Genomic DNA, 18,497 nt, shown 5'->3' with positions numbered 1-18,497 from the left:
CACGACCTGAGGACAGTAAGAGTTGGAGTTTTTATTGATCTGAAATGCTGGACAACCTCAATATGTATTGATTTTGTTTTTTAAGTGCCACAACGTGCTTCATAGATGTGTTAAAGTGCAACATGCTGATAGAAGTAAAGAATCAAACATTAAGCTGCGTTCCATTCATCAATGGTTAATGATAACAGTACAGCCGGTTTAATAAACACGTCTCCAGTAACACATTTTAATATTCTATGAATGTATTCCAGGCTTTGAGTTCAGAGTACAGTGCGTCTCACCCTCAAAACAACTGGTGAGTTTTAAAACGTTGCTTCTCTGAGCTGTCAGGTGGATATCAGTTAAACGGTTCCTCCATGGTGTAAGGGTTCCTCCATGGTGTAAGGGTTCCTCCATGGTGTAACGGTTCCTCCATGGTGTAACGGTTCCTCCGTGGTGTAACCGTTCCTCCGTGGTGTAAAGGTTCCTCCATGGTGTAACGGTTCCTCCGTGGTGTAACCGTTCCTCCGTGGTGTAAAGGTTCCTCCATGGTGTAACGGTTCCTCCATGGTGTAAGGGTTCCTCCATGGTGTAAGGGTTCCTCCATGGTGTAACCGGACCTCCGTGGTGTAACCGTTCCTCCATTGTGTAAGGGTTGGCCATGGTGTAAGGGTTCCTCCGTGGTGTAAGGGTTCCTCCGTGGTGTAAGGGTTCCTCCATGGTGTAAGGGTTCCTCCATGGTGTAACCGGACCTCCGTGGTGTAACCGTTTCTCCGTGGTGTAACCGTTCCTCCATTGTGTAAGGGTCGGCCATGGTGTAAGGGTTCCTCCGTGGTGTAAGGGTTCCTCCATGGTGTAACGGTTCCTCCATGGTGTAAAGGTTCCTCCATGGTGTAAGGGTTCCTCCATGGTGTAAGGGTTCCTCCATGGTGTAACCGTTCCTCCATGGTGTAAAGGTTCCTCCATGGTGTAAGGGTTCCTCCATGGTGTAACCGGACCTCCATGGTGTAAAGGTTCCTCCGTGGTGTAACGGTTCCTCCATGGTGTAAAGGTTCCTCCATGGTGTAACGGTTCCTCCATGGTCTAACCGTTCCTCCGTGGTGTAAAGGTTCCTCCATGGTGTAAGGGTTCCTCCATGGTGTAACCGGACCTCCATGGTGTAACGGTTCCTCCATGGTGTAAGGGTTCCTCCATGGTGTAACGGGTCCTCCGTGGTGTAAGGGTTCCTCCATGGTGTAACCGTTCCTCCATGGTGTAACGGTTCCTCCGTGGTGTAAGGGTTCCTCCATGGTGTAACCGTTCCTCCATGGTGTAACGGTTCCTCCGTGGTGTAAGGGTTCCTCCATGGTGTAACCGGACCTCCGTGGTGTAACCGTTCCTCCATTATGTAAGGGTTGGCCATGGTGTAAGGGTTCCTCCGTGGTGTAAGGGTTCCTCCGTGGTGTAACCGGACCTCCATGGTGTAAGGGTTTCTCCATGGTGTAACCGTTCCTCCGTGGTGTAGAGGTTCCTCCATGGTGTAACGGTTCCTCCATGGTGTAAGGGTTCCTCCATGGTGTAACCGGACCTCCATGGTGTAAGGGTTCCTCCATGGTGTAACGGTTCCTCCATGGTGTAAGGGTTCCTCCGTGGTGTAAGGGTTCCTCCGTGGTGTAAGGGTTCCTCCGTGGTGTAAGGGTTCCTCCATGGTGTAAGGGTTCCTCCGTGGTGTAAGGGTTCCTCCATGGTGTAAGGGTTCCTCCGTGGTGTAAGGGTTCCTCCATGGTGTAAGGGTTCCTCCATGGTGTAAGGGTTCCTCCGTGGTGTAACGGTTCATCCGGTTCTTTCCACAGTCCTCACTCTGCTAGTTGATCTGATGTTGACACCTGAGCAGTCTGAGCTACACAACTCGTCTGGAAAGTGTTTTTACAAAATGTCTTCTTTTTTACAACATGGCAATATGTTTAATAAACTCCTCACACGTCCACTGTGTTCAACTCTGTCAAATACTTGTGGTGGAGAGGGAGAAAGTAGCTCAAACTAAAAGACTTAAGCTTAGTTTAGTTACTACAGCGGTATACTTCTTTCATGACTATTCAAGAGTAACTTTTGATTACTGTACTTGCTATCAAGGTCGGGGAGAGAATGTGTTCATTTCTTTGATTCCACCGATGACCTTTGACATTGAAGAAGGTCGACAGAAGAGCACCATGCCCCCGTCTCCGTCACCCTCTCCAGGCAGCAGGAATGCCCTGGGCACTGTGGATATAGTTGTGCTGGTCGTCTACTTTCTGCTCGTTCTGGCTGTCGGCTTCTGGGTAAGCTGTCTATACCTTGAGCGAGCATCTGCACACGCCTTGAATGGTCAACATGAACAACCATTGACGCAGCGGTTGGTGGAGCAGTCCTATCTCTCAGGTGGGGATCACGGTGTCTTTCTGGTAGTTCTCCTGGAATTGTACCTTCAAGATATTTCCCCTTTTTCTTTCTTCCTACCAGTCCATGTGCAGGACAAAGCGCAGCACGGTGGATGGCTACTTCCTGGCTGGGAAGAACATGACCTGGTGGCCAGTGAGTCAAACAAATTGATGTTTTCTGGTTTTCACAGACTGTCAAAGTGACACGGAGGCAATCCTAATTGGGGCTCTTGTCTTTATTGAGGTGGGTGCCTCGCTGTTTGCTAGTAACATCGGCAGTGGTCACTTCATCGGCCTGGCGGGGTCTGGAGCTGCTGCAGGAATTGGGGCCATTGCATACGAGTGGAATGTAAGATATTTATATATACGCTCTCCAGACATGCTAATATGAAACAGTTTGATATGAAATGTTGAGCTGTTTTCAAAGTGTGTAAAGCTCATATTTGATGTGGACAGGGTATCCTGATGTTGCTGCTGCTGGGATGGCTCTTCGTGCCCATTTATATCGCCTCCGGGGTAAACCATAAACATCACACACACACATGCTCACGCATTAATTTGCTAATTTATTCCTGTATATATAATAATCGTTGAACTCTGTTGTTTCCAGGTGAAGACCATGCCAGAATATTTGCAGAGACGTTTTGGTGGTAGAAGAACACAGCTATTTATAGCTGTCCTGTCCTTATTTATTTACATCTTTACAAAGATATCGGTACGATACTAATCCATAATGATGCTCTTATTTCTCTGCTGTAACAAATAGGTATATTTGTCAATGTTTAGTATTATCTTGTAACCACGTGTTCCTCACCAGGTGGACATGTATGCTGGTGCATTGTTCATTCAGCTCGCATTACAATGGGACATCTACTTAGCTGTGGTGGTGCTGCTGTCAATCACTGCTCTCTACACTGTAGCAGGTGACCTTTCTCCTTCCCTCGCCATTTCAAAAAAAGAAGACTCTTATTCCTCACTTCGACATGTTGCTGTTTCCTGCTTGTTCTGCGTGTCACTGCATGTTGTTTCCCAGGCGGCCTGGCTGCAGTTATCTACACCGATGCGGTTCAAACGGTCATTATGCTGGCGGGGGCTCTCACCCTTATGGGCTTCAGTAAGTCCGATCTGTCTGACAGCAGCCCATCACCGGCACCTTGGTGTCCAGTTTATCTGACCCCGCTGTCCCCCTGTTGAGGCTTTGCGGAGGTCGGCGGCTGGGATGCTCTGATGGACGGGTATCTAAACGCCATCCCTTCGATTCGCGTGCCGAACTCAACCTGTGGCATCCCTCGAGACGACTCCTTCCACATATTCAGAGACCCTGTGACCTCTGACCTGCCTTGGCCCGGGGTCATCATCGGCATGTCCATCCCCTCCATGTGGTACTGGTGTTCTGACCAGGTACGGTAATACAAATAACTTTTTTGTGTAGCACGTTTTCTAACAAATAAGAGCAAATGAAAGAGTAAATAATTACTACTGTGCTCGATCCAATATACCACATACTGCAGCAATTAAATTAATGTCTGAATAGTATGCAAAAAACTACACTAGATCATTTGCTGGCACGCCTCTCAACAGGGAGGGATATTTAGAGATTATAGAAGCCTAAAGTTGCCAGCATAGATATAAAAAATGTGTTATTAATCATTTTACTTTTAAAATGTGACAAGGTCTACAAAAGATGAAAGTGTAATTTAGTGCTCTGCCCTTTTGTTTCTGCCTCTGAAGTTTAGTTTCATGAAGTTTGGCTCCTTAGAGAAGTTAAACATTCCTTTAATACAATATCAGAAGGACAGCTCTGAAGAAAGGAGTGGTTTTAATGAGCATTTACTTTCTCCATAGTTCAGCACTTCTAATCTAATTTAATTTGTGCACATAAAACCCATCCCCTTGATATCTGCCAGACTGTGAATAACTGCAAGCCATGTGGTTTTCTTATCCATTCCAATTGGAATGGTCCCTATTAAAATGTCCTTCGTCACTGAGGGTCAGCTGTGATTCCCTGCAGGTCATCGTGCAGCGCTCCTTGGCTGCTAAGAGCCTGACCCATGCCAAAGGTGGCTCTCTCATGGCTGCTTACCTGAAGTTTCTGCCTTTCTTTATCATAATGCTGCCCGGCATGATCAGCAGGATACTTTACACAGGTAGAGAATGAAATGCATGTTTTAATAAATCAAGAAAGTGTGCTTGATACACGCTTAATGCAAAAATATATATGACTTGTGTTAAATAGTATTTCTGGTTATGAATGTACTAAAGGCGTATTCAGTACTGAACAGACCAGTTGCTTTAAGGTCATGTTGATGCGTTGAGTTTTAATTAATTAGTGAGCGCTGTGTGTTTGCATGACATCGTGTAGATGACGTGGCGTGTGCGGACCCGGAGCTGTGTAGTCAGATTTGTGGAAACCCAGTGGGTTGTTCAGACACAGCTTACGCCAGGCTGGTCATGGAACTGCTGCCTTCAGGTGAGGTACGCCTCGTTACAGGTATCGACGTTCGCTCCATATTCATATCTGATGTCAATCTGTGTTTTCCAGGGCTTCGAGGGTTGATGATGGCGGTAATGATTGCTGCCCTGATGTCCTCTCTGACCTCCATCTTCAACAGCGCCAGCACCATTTTCACTCTGGATCTATGGAAGACTTTCCGATCCCGGGCATCCGAGTGGGAACTTATGATTGTGGGCAGGTAAGTGACCACCTGTGGACAAGCAGGCATCATCCTGCAACCCCAAATATGGACCTGGTTGCCTCATGTATGCTATGTACTGCAGCCTGCAACAACATGTCAAGAACGTTATTGATTAATAATGATTATCATAATTATTTAGGTGGTTATTAAACGTACTCGTCAAATTTATGATAATTTTCATTTATTTATGCGTCTCTCTTCTCCTCCCATTCATCGGACATACCTGCACACACCTGTGGTCACAGCTATTCACATACAGTAGGACTAAATGACAAACTTACGCAACACACTTTCACACATGCACACTTACAAAAACAACCAACAATCTGTACAATAGTCAAAATCTGTTTCATATGTCTTTTGGCAATGTCTCTATATTTTGTGTTACACCTTTTTGTCTCTGATTAACCAAAAAGAAAAGAAAAAAGGGTTTGACATTTTGTTAAGTAATGACACACATACTTTTCTATTATGCGTTACATATACATATTACCCTTACTTTTCTAAGAATGACGTCTTGTTGCGTGTGCTGCAGGGTGTTTGTGCTCGTGCTCGTGGTCGTGTCGGTCGTGTGGATTCCTGTCGTCCAGGCCAGTCAGGGGGGGCAGCTTTACATCTACATCCAGTCCATCAGCACCTACCTGCAGCCCCCCGTGTCCATCATCTTCCTCACAGGCTGCTTCTGGAAGAGGACCAATGAGAAGGTAAGGGCGGGGCTACGCTCAATGGTAAGATTGACCAAATCATGTTTCATACAGAATATTATTTATTCATTGAGACACACAAATAGTACAGAAGTATTAATGTTAGTTACCGTACTTATTAAACGTACAATCAGAAATAATACGTTCATATTTATTAGGCAAAATGAGAAATCTGTTGTCTTTAGACCTGCCACTTTTTCAGGGTGCATTCTGGGGCCTGGCTGTGGGCCTGTTGGTGGGCTGCACCCGCATGTTGTTGGACTTCATTTATCCGGCGCCCCGGTGCTACGAGGAGGACGACCGGCCCGGGGTGTTGAAGGACGTCCACTACCTGTACTTCTCCACCCTGCTGTCCTTCATCACTCTGGGTGTGGTGGTCGGGATCAGCCTGGCTACAGAGCAGCCCAAACCAGAGCAGGTGGCGTCCCTCATTCACTTTAACTTTATCTATTTAAATATATAGCACTCTTGATGGGGGGGAAATAATTACAAGATAACTTTTCAAACATTCATTGTAACTATTGCTTTAGATTTGCTGCTTCTCATTCAAAATGTGTGCATAACTATAAACACAAAATGCATTTTGTTGCATGGAATTATTCTTCCATGTGCTTTTTAAAATTATTTGGGTCCTTCAAAAAAGAACGGGAGCCTATTTTTGCTTAAATCACACCTGACTTAATATAAACAGCTGCAGGAGAATAAATCAGATATCCTTAAAGCACTTTTTCTTTGAACAGATTAGCCGCCTCACCTGGTTCACTAGGTTCGACCCAGTGGAGCCCCAGGAGCCCCAGGAGCCCCAGGAGCACCAGGAGCACCAGGAGCACCAGGAGCAGGTCTTCTCGGTGGAGCGGCGCAACAGGAGCTTCGAGGGGATCACTAGTCAGATACATGAGATGGAAGTCACAGGAGAGCAGGAGAGCAACAGGAAAGGTGGGTCTCTTTTTAATGTTTCCATGGCCCGTGGACACACCCGCTCCACTATCCACTCACTACTCCTGAACTCTTCAGACTCATCATCCGTGTCCAGCGTCCAGAGCCAGTCCAGGCTGATGTCTGCCCTCTACTGGATATGTGGCATGGAGAGAAGGAAGGAGGGCGTTGATGGTCCTGTGACGTGTCCTGAACAGGCGCTCTGTTCTCTGGAGGAAGAGCCACGACTAAGACTCATTGTTAACGTCAACCTCCTCATGTGCCTCTCTGCAACTGTCTTTGTCATCGGCTACTGGGTTTGAGATGCAGGTCCTGACTCTCAAAGGACGTACGTACGTGTGCGTGTGTGCTTCTTCTTGTTTTGGTCCCAACACTGAAAATAAAATTAGACATGTTCATAGTGATGCTATTTCCTTCAAAAACACAGTTGTTTGCCATTTTTAACAATTAGTTTAAGTTCTTAGTACAATTGCACAACATTGATGTCTGAAAGAATGCTCATGTCACATATTTTGATAAAAGCTCATCTTTTTTAAATTATTTGATAATATACCTAAACCGATGCAGGTGAAGTCATTTTCAGGCTTTGCGTCCACCTTTTGTTTGAGGATCAATTCTATTTTGACAAATAACTGATAAGAAGCTAACAACACTTTAAATGTTGAACAACCTTTAATCATCAGAGTAACGATGCATTGTATGATGCATTATGAGAAGCCAACATAAAAAATGCTGATAAAACAATCAAAGAGCTGAAGACCACCCCAATAAGGAAAAGATTGTCAGCCGTGGTAAATATTATACACAAAGAAGAATTTGTCTGGACTTGGTCATATCTTTGAGCTTCAGTTGGGATGATTGATTACATGCTATGCATTAAAAGATACAATCAACACAATCAATTTGTTAGAATAATCCCTTTTAAATGAGAAAGAATAACCTAATCTGAGGTTCAAAGCCATTCTGAGCTTGTCAAATCAAATCAAAATAAAATTCTACCCCACTGGATTAATGGAAGGAAAACTGAAATACCAAAAAAAACATACAGCATGTGTACTGTGGGAGGACACCACTGGAAGACAACTGCATTTTATATTGCTCAACATATTTGGCCATGAACAACCATAAAGGAAGCAGAGCAGCTCCACATCTTCATCACATTCCCTTTCTTTGGTCCTTCATGTTCAGTGTGACAGTTATGGAAAAGCCCTTTAAGATGAACATCACATTCAGCCAGTTGAATGACAATAGATCAGGCTCATCTCCACACAACTTAAGAATACTAGTTCATGTGGTGTTAAAACAAGATTCACAGATTTCTGTCTCCGAACTTGTGTTTTCAATAGCTAGATGAAAAGAAGAAGACCCAAGAGAAAGCTTAGCACCCTTTGAGTTCAGGATATATATATTTATATATTTTAGCCTCGAGGCTAACAAGACTCTGCAGTCCAATCCTAAAATACCATGTGAAATAGAACAAAGAGTTTCATATGAAGTCAGGAAAGACAGCCGTTTTCCCCCAGAATGCAGTCTGGTGTCATGTGACTGGAGCGTGAGGAGCAGGAGAGAACCGACGCGTTTGAGTCACTTGATGTGGTCATGTGACATGGACCGGCTTCGTGATGGAGGATTCCTCACAGAGCGGTGAACTCCGTCTGGATCTGAGGGTCTGTGGGCGACGGCGGGGCGGCGGGCTCTTGACCAGCAGAGCGCTCCGCTTGTGGGTCCGCAATCACCTCAGGGACGAAGGCTCGTCCAATCCCCTTCAGGAAGAGGCTTCCATCTGCACAGTTAGAGGGAGGCATCAGCAAAACAGTGTGTGTGTGTCACTCTCACACACACACACACACACACACACTTTGTAAGACACCAAGGATTGATCTCTATTAAGTTTAGTCAATATTGCAATTATTCTACCAGCTAAGTGACGTTTTAGAGGTGAGTTATTGGAGAGTATCCTTGGTGTGTTAATCGTTGAACATTGAAAATGTTCATCCAGAAAAACGGAACACGGCCAGTTTAAAGTCTGCTTAGTTAGTTTAAGTCCGTCATCACAGAAAGTGTTAGTCAGCATCGGTGAGGGAAGCACAAGCATGTTAGTGTCACTGGACAGCAGGGTTAACATGCATACTAATATACATATACGTATGTGCACAGCAACACACATGCAGTAAGGCCAACCCATCAGCCAATCAGATCCTTACCATTACCTGCCTTGCAAAGCTCATCTTACAGGCAGACCAGCAGCTCAGACATCTGTAATATTTACACATGTTCTGTCATGCGTCAGATCACCACATTTACATTCAGTATGTGAAGCACTGACAGTGAAGCCAGAAGCCAGAGAGCTAAACACAGCAATGTTTGAGAGGAAGAGGAAATCACTCGATACAGACCGGCAAAATAAATCGTGTTCCTTTTATGAAGCACTGTAGTTCATAATTACATCAAAATGATGTTAACTATATCTATAGATATATATCATTTCATTAAAAATCATTTATTATTTGGCTTACCTTAGAGTCGTGAGCTTATGTATCATTTTGAGTATTTACTACAATTCATTTTTCCACTACATTTATTTGACTAGTTACTTCACATTGATAATACAAAATATCACCAACCAAGATTTTAGGTTAAACATCCTCGCGGTATATGAAGTAATAACATTGGCTATATTAGGATTTTGCTTTGTGAACACACAAGCTTATAAAATAACTATAAAAGTAAAAAAAATCTATTAATTAGCAGCAACTCAACCAGCTACAACATTGAAATGGTTCTTAAAAATGGTAAAATAATATAATGCTTTCACTTCAGTGTCATTTTGAATACATGAATTCAACCTGTAAGTACTTTTATATCTTGGCTTTGCTACTTTTAGTGGAGTATGTCATCTAACATCTGTTTTAGACTTTTAATCATTCAGTCCACAAAAACACACATACAACATTTGTGACACTATAAGTACTTGTTATTGATTTCTACTGCCTTTATTGTTTTGAAACATGATTCCTAACTACAGTTTTCTTTTCAAGCATTGCATGCCGCCGCACACCCATTCTTATATAAAATATAAGAATGCAAATATTGAAAAACAGTGAGGCACAGGGAAAAGACCGTTTACCTGTTATGATTTTGGAGGCGGAGCCGCAGATGCCGTCATCGTTGTCATTTGCTGCAGGTTGGGGGGGCGGCGGCATGCTGGGGCGGGGCCGTGGCCTGGGGGCCGGCCTGGAGGGGCGCGGCAGCGATCCAGAGTGGTAGAAAGACAGCGGGTGGGAGTGCGGCCCATCGTGAGGTGGAGTGTCAGGTGGAGTGGGAGTGCTGGGGGGAGAGGCCTCCGACTCCCCCTGTGCCTGCTGGGCTTGAGGAGGCTGTGGGGGCGGGTGGCTCGGGGCATGGATTGGGCTGTCTTTGCCGGGGTGGCGTCGGGGGGTGATGGGGGGATGATGAGGGGAGCCGGGTGTCGGAGTGCTACTGGGTTGGGAGGCAAAGGGGCTGTACTGTTTGGGTGGGGCTGGAGCCTGCTTCTTGGTGCCTTCAGGAGGAAAACAGTCATTACGCAATATTCAAAACATTGATTTAATAGTGTTACATGAGAATCATAAAATCGGTACGTTCTCTCACCTCTGCGAACCATGTGTGGACTTGCCCCCCTGGATCCACCCTGAGAGTGGGGGGTTCCTACTGTAAGGTGGACTGAACCATTTCTCTGGGGTGGGGGGGTGGACATGAGTTCACGGGCTGGGCTGTGGGAATACAAGGAATCCAAATGTCAATCCATCGATACGTCATCTGTACTTTAACAGATTTTAACGAGGAAGTGATGCAAGAAGTCATGCGAGCGGGACACAAAACAAACGGCACATATTTCCATTCCAAAGCCAATTAGATTAAAAGGTTTTCACACAAGAAATCAAAAACAAGTGTAGAAAAGAGGACCAAAGCTCAGTAATGGGTTGCATGCCAAATCAGACAGTCGAGCACTGAGACATGCAGGCAAGAAGAAGAAGGGGGAGTAGACCTTTAAAAATAGACACATCACAACAAGCAGGAAGGATGATGTCATCAAAGCATCACATGTTTTTGTTACATTACTTTCTTAATGTGTTAAAGATTCAAAGCTGAAGACGTAACAGACATTGTTATTCTTATGATTATATATTTGAGGACATCAGACAAGGGAACTGAATTTAAAGACCAATCAAAACACAAGACAAACAAAATGAAGGGCGGGTGAGCTCCGGATTGGGCTGATTGTCTGCGAGCAGGCGGTGGAGTATTGTTGCTGCCTCAGCTCGCTGCTCCTTACCTGCTCTCCTCTGCGCTGAGCTGGGTTACAACCTGAGGTTGCACCGGCGCTACCTGGACCCCACCACCCAGAACGCCAACACCACCACCACCAATACTAGCACCACCCAGGCCGGGCTGCTCAGCCTGTGTAGCCGGGGAAAGAAGCTGGGGCTCAGGCTGGGCAGGACCCCCGGCTTCCAGAGGGGGCATTGGGGGGTGGAAGGTGGATGAGGTTAGCTGGGGCTGCTTTCTATTTACAGTGGTGGCTCTACGTGGAGCGGGCTCCGGCTGTTTGTTAACAGTGCTAGGGAGGGGGGAGAGGGGGGAGGGGGGAGGGGGGAGAGGGGAGAGGGGGGAGAGTTCAGGAGGGCAAACCACACGCCATCAGACAGAAGGAGGGGGAGGGGGGGGGGGAGAGATAGAGGGGGGGGGGAGGGAGAGAGAGGGGAGAGAGAGAGTTCAGGAAGGCAAACCACATGCCATCAGACAGAAGGAGAGAGAGAGGGGGGGAGAGAGAGAGGGGGGGGAGAGAGAGGGGGGGAGAGAGAGAGAGAAAAAGGGAGAGAGAGAGGGGAGGGAGAGAGAGAGAAAAAGGGAGAGAGAGAGGGGAGGGAGAGAGAGAGAGAAAAAGAGAGAGAAACAGAGAGAGAGACTGTGCAGGAGACAGAGAGAGACGCCACTTCCTTGGAACCAGTTCAGATGTAAGAACCCCAAAAGAACATGAAAGCACATGAGTGACCTTTAAATACACATTTTAACTGAGAGACAGAAGAGACCGATACCAGACGGACAGAATGCAACAGAGGAAGCCCACACAGAACATAAAACCAGCAACCTACAAGTGAGCTACGCTTTAATTAGGACACAAAGACGATAACACACGAGTACACAAGAGCAACACACCAGAATTAGAGCTCCAGACAAAATGGGATCCCAGTGAGGCTGAACATTGTTCAACATGGTTTGAGTTAAAGAGAACTGCCTTTTCATGACCTTGGGGAAAACATAACTGATCATCTTGTGCTTGAATCACCTTCACGTAACAAAAATCACACAAAGCATCATTCCCTTATTTTACTTATCGGTAACTGGATTCAGGGGAGCTACATTGAACTGCGGCACAGCTTTGAAGTCTGGACTGGGCAGATCTTCAGTGGGCGTTTCTGTGACTGTGATGGACTCGTCGGCCACTACATAGAGGGCCGACACCACCGGGCCCCGCGACTCCTGCCTGCTCGGTGTCTTGGGACGAGACGGAAGGGGCAGGCTGAGGTCGGGGCGAGCCAGGTACCTGTCTTTACGGGGGGTGTGACTGTCCCCGTCCTGCCCCACCAGGCTGCCGGGGCGTTTCCTCTCCGTGCCGTGGTCGAGGTCCGGTGTGGCCGGGTGGGTGGGCAGGGCGAACATGCCCGACACGTTGAAGTCCACCTCTGGAAGGAACGCAGTGCAAATGGAAAAGAGATGATGGAGGAAATGACAATGGAGGAACAGGCAGAATACAGCCTCACACCACAGTGTGAATACATTTGATTTGGTGGATTTGGTTTCTCTCAACTACTTTCACTTTGTTTACCGATTTCCCAAAAGACAACATGATGAATATAGCAAATATTAAGAGTAAGGTTTGAAGTCGTTGAAACGTCGTACTAATACGTCACACTAGTTTTTGTCATCGTTCAAATTGAACACGCCTCCAAACAACATTAAAAGGGGCACTGCTGGTCAATTTCACCCCAAATCGTTGTGTTTTGTGTTCTTCTCTATTTAACCTCTTTTAGGGACGACAGACATACAGCAACAGAGATGCTTTACCTTCAGGGAAGAACCAATCCGCATGCTGGATAATGGGATCAATGATGGCGACCACATGGAGAGATGTGGCCGCTGCCATCTCTGCCAGCGACCTGAACACAGCCGAAGACAGACGGGAGAAAGCTTCATCAGCCTCAGCTGCACGTTGCACTTGGACATACGAGGTAACAGTGCACAGCTTTTACCCCTCCATCTTTGGCCAGAGCAGGTTGGGCCCAAGGACTATGGCGATGTTGCTGGGAGTCATCTTATTGACGTCGCTGTCCTGAGCCAGTTTAGCCAGAAACTTCACCAGATACCTGGAACGGAGACGGTTGCTATAACAACCTCGAAGCTACTGCAAATGTGTCTGACGGGCTGTTACGCAACCAGTGTTCCCAAAGTGTTTAAGTCGTGGTGTGATTACTTTTATTTGGGGTTTGACCTTGAAAGATGCCTGAAATGGTCAAACTGACCAGTATTTTAGAATTTTATAAAGCACACGTAACAGAAAATTATTTTTTTTACTTTTCATTTCAGCAGGTTTGGAATCATTGTTCAAGGAATCAAATTACTTTTCTAAATCTAAAGTATCACGAATGAAAGTGAAAAATAGAACAGAAACAAACAAACATGGTTCTATTACTGCATCATCTGAACAGAGGACGGGATCCTGAAGATGCTCTTACCTGAGGTTGGCCTTGTGAGTCTTTGGCAAATGGTCACATGTCATCCACAAGGCCTGAAGCCTCTTGTCAGGGTCAGACACACTGAAACCACACACACACACACACACACACACACACACACACACACACACACACACACACACACACACACACACACACACACACACACACACACACACACACACACACACACACACACACACACACACACACACACACACACACACACACACACACACACACACACACACACACACACACACACACACACACACACACACACACACACACACACACACACACACACACAATATTTACTTGTTACACAAGTCTCAACATGTGAGCGCACACCGCTTCAGGTGTGTGTTTAATGCTCATTAGAACAGAGGATATTAAAAGATGGCTCTTTTAATATCCTCTGTTCTAATGAGCATTATTGTGCGTCTTCTTACTTGGAGGCCTGTGTCCACTCGTCATACAGGCCAAAGGTCATGAGCGGCTCAGGCAGCTCCCTGAGGTAGGACTTCAGGGCTCCTGCGTACGAGGAGAAAAGCTTTGAGAAAATGATCTGGACCCGATGGGCTCACTGTTTGTGCATTTGTATTGGAGGTGGTACCGGCCACGGCGTGGGGGTCGGAGTAGAACTCCTCCAGCTGCGAGGTGGAGCAGTCCAGAGCTGCTTTTAGCTTCTTCAGTTTTGAAGCTCCGGCAGCTATTCTGAAGAGACCCTGCAGGGGAAATGACTGATTGGTGCTCTTTGTTCAGGTACAGCCGACTGGTTTCAGGCCCAACATTAAAGAAGTGAGTCTGGTTTTCAGGAAAGGAGAAGTAAAGCAAACCAAGTGCACCATCCAGTAAACGATGGAGAAAGTCCAGTTGAATTGTTGCTGCCAATAGAGATGTGGCTCTTTACAGCGAGTTTTGTTTCCGTTAATAAAAGTCTTGTGATATGGTCACATTTTAAGAGAGCAATAGTGAACATGCTAATGCATAATAACAGACACACACAAACTGCATATTCCCATCAACTTGTGGCCACATGTTTCCAGACTGCACTTCTTATTAGAGTAGTCCTTATGGCCCACAGAGCTCCACCATACCTCCTCCTTCATGCCGGTCTCCAGCAGCATCATGACGCAGGCCTCCATGGGCAGAGCGATCTCGCGGTTGCTCCTCTTCAGGTGCTCGTCCAGCGCCGTGCCGAACGCCGGCTTCTCCATCCAGGAGTCTAGAAGGGAAACGTCCTCACGCTCAGATACGTTTCTGATAGTCCAGTGAACACGTTACAACGGCAGCTGTAACGTAATCGACTCTGCTTCCCTTGAGCTGGCTCAGTTATGATTGTCAACCTGGACATGTCAGAGCAGCTTGTGTGTTGTGCTACAGTAACAACTATGGCTGCCAGCTCTAGAACTATATTGTAGTTTAGTGACAAATGCATGCAAAGGTTATGCCCTTTTTTTTTGTTGGCATATTTAATTAATGTTTTAAATCGTGAGGTTCACCTTGCTGTATTCGGATAGTCGGTATAGCTGCCTCCAGAGTTGCCAGTGACTTCCTGTGGTAGTCTGCCTGGGCCTCTAATAACTGGTACAAATACACAAACACAAGTCACACACACCTTTGGCACAGAGCCAGGTAGAGCATTCACTCTGTATAACCAAGTGATACAGTTATGGTGGAATGGGTCATATTTGCATCACATTTCCATTCATTCAAGCTGAAGTGCACTCACCGAGACATAGCAGTGTGCATAATCTCCCTCTTTGGAGGCAAAGTTGTACAAGTCTGCAGAGAGCTGGTCCTGTAATATGAAACATATATAAATACATATTTCCATGCGTGACAATTATGGCGACCTCAAACCTTCTGCTTTACTTTGGCGCTGACACTTTTCATTAAGACGCAGATGAACTCCAGATGACAAAGGCCTTTAATTACGTGGTCTTAATGACGTGCATAGCGTTACAAGGCGTCCTTTGTTCAGCCAGTTCAGAAGATACGACCCGACTGGAATGTATAGCTTCAATATTGTAAATGCAGTACAGGTTACCTAAACCGGCAAAGCATGGTGCGAGAACAACAGAAATCCTATTTTCAGTAATAAATCAGAAAACTAAGCATTACAAAAAAGATTTAAAGCACCTTGCATATTTCTACTTTGTTGACAGCCTCGTCCATCTCGTCTTTGAGGGAATCGGCCTTCGCTGCCATGGCCTGGTTGTTGGACTTAGTTGCCTGGTACCACCTGCAGGCCGATGCATTGTTTAGACACATAGGCATGTACATAGGAAGCATGAGCATTTTTTATTTCAACATTTCCTCTTTCACCATTTTAAATTAGTGGGGCTGAATAAATAAAGAATATAAGCCAGTGCACCTCGTCTTGGCCGAGTCATAGTCCAGAACCAGACGGGCGAGTTGTTTTCTTTGTTTTAATATGTTGGGAATCTCAATCTGTGAGAGAGAAACAGTGAGCATTAGCATTAGCATTAGCATGAACACACACACACACACACACACACACACACACACACCTTTCCCGTGAGAACATGTTCTCAATATGAATCATGCAGAATGGCAGTATATGCCAAAGGCCATGTTGAGTTTGGCACAATGTTAACGGATCCTGTTCCGAGTGCTTCAGTCAACACCACTTTGTCTTAAATGCAGACGCATGCAGATGATACTTCATCACCGCACTGTGAAGAGCGGCGTGTTTTTACCTCAGCCAGCTGGTTGAGAGGATCCAGGATGTCCTTCTCAATCTGGAATTCATGCTGCATCAGTTCAGCAGCTAACCTGCTCTCAGCCTCCCCACACACATCCATCATCTTTCTGCACACACACGGAGAATATATACATAAAGGGTTGTTATCACTTCCGTTCTCACAGGGAGAGAAATGTAGAGTTTATCGGTGCTTCCAGCACGGACACTGGAGTTAGACATCTTATTAAAACCAAGTCATAGTGCAGTTAACATTGGCTTCTCACCCGATCAGACTCTCGTCTCCCAGCTGACTGCCTCCCTCCTGCATGGCCTGGGACAGCGTCGTCAGCGGCAACTTTTTCTACAAGCAGACCAGCAAACAAAGTTGAGCCAACAGCCACAATAACCCAAGTATGAGCAGCAGGCATGTCACAAGAAAGAAAATAAGACAAACTGAGGTAGGTCTGTTATTCTGTGATAGTGAAGCTGGCTGGAGGCCAGTTCTGAATATCTTTCTCCTGAGTGTCTCTCATATCAATGTGTTGCATAATAGGAGATGCTATGTTTTCACAGCACAACATAGCAGGGCCTTGTCAGAGCGATTCACTCTTCTGTATGAGTGACAGTGATTCTTCCAGTACAATGCATGCAATGCATGCTTTGCATGGAGATCCTGACAATGTAGCGCGTTGCTACCATGCCGGGGTGATAATATGGCCGGGGTGATAATATAACCATAATATAACCGGGGTGATAATATGGCCGGGGTGATAATATAACCATAATATAACCGGGGTGATAATATGGCCGGGGTGATAATATGGCCGGGGTGATAATATAACCGGGGTGATAATATAACTAATATAAGCGGGGTGATAATATAACTAATATAACTGGGGTGATAATATAACTAATATAAGCGGGGTGATAATATAACCGGGGTGATAATATAACTAATATAAGCGGGGTGATAATATAACCGGGGTGATAATATAACTAATATAAGCGGGGTGATAATATAACCGGGGTGATAATATAACCGGGGTGATAATATGGCCGGGGTGATAATATAACCGGGGTGATAATATAACTAATATAAGCGGGGTGATAATATAACCGGGGTGATAATGTAACCGGGGTGATAATATAACTAATATAAGCGGGGTGATAATATAACCGGGGTGATAATGTAACCGGGGGGTGATAATATAAACGGGGTGATAATATAACCGGGGTGATAATATAACTAATATAAGCGGGGTGATAATATAACCGGGGTGATAATGTAACCGGGGGGTGATAATATAAACGGGGTGATAATATAACCGGGGTGATAATATAGCCGGGGTGATAATATAGCCGGGGTGATAATATAACCGGGGTGATAATATAGCCGGGGTGATAATATAACCGGGGGGTGATAATATAACCGGGGTGATAATATAGCCGGGGTGATAATATAACCGGGGGGTGATAATATAACCGGGGTGATAATGTAACCGGGGAGTGATAATATAGCCGGGGTGATAATATAACCATAATATAACCATAATATAACGGGGTGATAATATAACCGGGGTGATAATATAACCGGGGTGTGATAATATAAGCGGGGAGTGATAATATAACCGGGGTGATAATGTAACCGGGGTGATAATATAACTAATATAAGCGGGGTGATAATATAACCGGGGTGATAATGTAACCGGGGTGATAATATAACCGGGGTGATAATATAACCGGGGTGATAATGTAACCGGGGTGATAATATAACCGGGGTGATAATATAACCGGGGTGATAATATAACCGGGGTGATAATGTAACCGGGGTGATAGACGCCGGGGGTTCTTACATGTCTCTTCTCTGTGTCGGACCCCAGTTGACCCTGCAGACAGGACACCAGCCTCTTGTGTGTGTTGTGCGACACCAAGCGCACCAACTCCAAGCGCCTCTCGATCTGTGAGACATGAGACACATTTTATTGCATCGTAATCAGAAGAAACAAAACAGGCACACTTCTGTCCCGACATGAGGACCCCATGCAGAGATGTCATCTGAAGACAGATGCTCACTCCGACTGACTGGTTGGCTTCATGAGCAGAAAAGTACAATATTGGCCTGTAACCCTTAAAGATTATATTATATTATATTATATTATATATACTTTATTCATCCACAGGGGACATTTCTTTGTTGCAGCAGCAAACATGTTTACAATATATACAATAAAATAAAATAGCAGGGCATATTACATTTAAGAATTTTAATAATAAAATAAATGAAAATGAAAAAATAAATA

The 18,497-nt window shown here is 45.4% G+C and overlaps 2 protein-coding genes across 6 annotated transcripts in view; one reads left to right on the top strand and one right to left on the bottom strand.

Annotated features, from left to right (window-relative positions):
- The first annotated feature begins 2,499 nt into the window (after positions 1 to 2,499).
- On the top strand, positions 2,500 to 7,077 carry slc5a11 (solute carrier family 5 member 11). The gene is made up of 14 exons (XM_034539992.1): positions 2,500 to 2,529; positions 2,620 to 2,724; positions 2,832 to 2,891; positions 2,986 to 3,090; positions 3,193 to 3,298; positions 3,409 to 3,489; positions 3,571 to 3,776; positions 4,387 to 4,522; positions 4,738 to 4,845; positions 4,918 to 5,068; positions 5,607 to 5,775; positions 5,978 to 6,193; positions 6,516 to 6,711; positions 6,790 to 7,077. The coding sequence occupies exons 1-14, from the start codon at positions 2,515 to 2,517 to the stop codon at positions 7,011 to 7,013; spliced, it is 1,878 nt and encodes a 625-aa protein (XP_034395883.1). The 5' UTR covers positions 2,500 to 2,514; the 3' UTR covers positions 7,014 to 7,077.
- Positions 7,078 to 7,360: 283 nt separating this feature from the next.
- The window catches only part of arhgap17b (Rho GTPase activating protein 17b), a 19,869-nt gene continuing 8,732 nt past the window's right edge, over positions 7,361 to 18,497 (bottom strand). For 2 of the 5 annotated variants that reach the window (XM_034539986.1, XM_034539987.1), the window contains exons 3-20: positions 18,051 to 18,155; positions 16,482 to 16,558; positions 16,214 to 16,325; positions 15,868 to 15,944; positions 15,633 to 15,735; positions 15,223 to 15,291; positions 14,993 to 15,074; positions 14,588 to 14,715; positions 14,104 to 14,215; positions 13,940 to 14,021; positions 13,488 to 13,568; positions 13,005 to 13,118; positions 12,820 to 12,911; positions 12,299 to 12,437; positions 11,027 to 11,311; positions 10,342 to 10,463; positions 9,839 to 10,252; positions 7,361 to 8,494 (exon numbers count right to left, since the gene is read on the bottom strand). In XM_034539986.1, the coding sequence (XP_034395877.1) occupies positions 8,346 to 8,494; positions 9,839 to 10,252; positions 10,342 to 10,463; positions 11,027 to 11,311; positions 12,299 to 12,437; positions 12,820 to 12,911; positions 13,005 to 13,118; positions 13,488 to 13,568; positions 13,940 to 14,021; positions 14,104 to 14,215; positions 14,588 to 14,715; positions 14,993 to 15,074; positions 15,223 to 15,291; positions 15,633 to 15,735; positions 15,868 to 15,944; positions 16,214 to 16,325; positions 16,482 to 16,558; positions 18,051 to 18,155 (2,343 nt within the window). In that variant the 3' untranslated portion in view covers positions 7,361 to 8,345. Of the gene's footprint in view, positions 8,495 to 8,915; positions 8,968 to 9,838; positions 10,253 to 10,341; positions 10,464 to 11,026; positions 11,312 to 12,298; positions 12,438 to 12,819; positions 12,912 to 13,004; positions 13,119 to 13,487; positions 13,569 to 13,939; positions 14,022 to 14,103; positions 14,216 to 14,587; positions 14,716 to 14,992; positions 15,075 to 15,222; positions 15,292 to 15,632; positions 15,736 to 15,867; positions 15,945 to 16,213; positions 16,326 to 16,481; positions 16,559 to 18,050; positions 18,156 to 18,497 lie in introns of all 5 variants that reach the window. The other 3 variants (XM_034539988.1, XM_034539989.1, XM_034539990.1) reach the window with 3 other exon arrangements.

This window comes from Cyclopterus lumpus, chromosome 8 (assembly GCF_009769545.1).
Source record: "Cyclopterus lumpus isolate fCycLum1 chromosome 8, fCycLum1.pri, whole genome shotgun sequence".
Lineage (NCBI taxonomy): Eukaryota > Metazoa > Chordata > Actinopteri > Perciformes > Cyclopteridae > Cyclopterus > Cyclopterus lumpus.
Note: the sequence above shows the minus strand (reverse complement) of the source record. Positions and strands in the feature narration are given on the sequence as shown.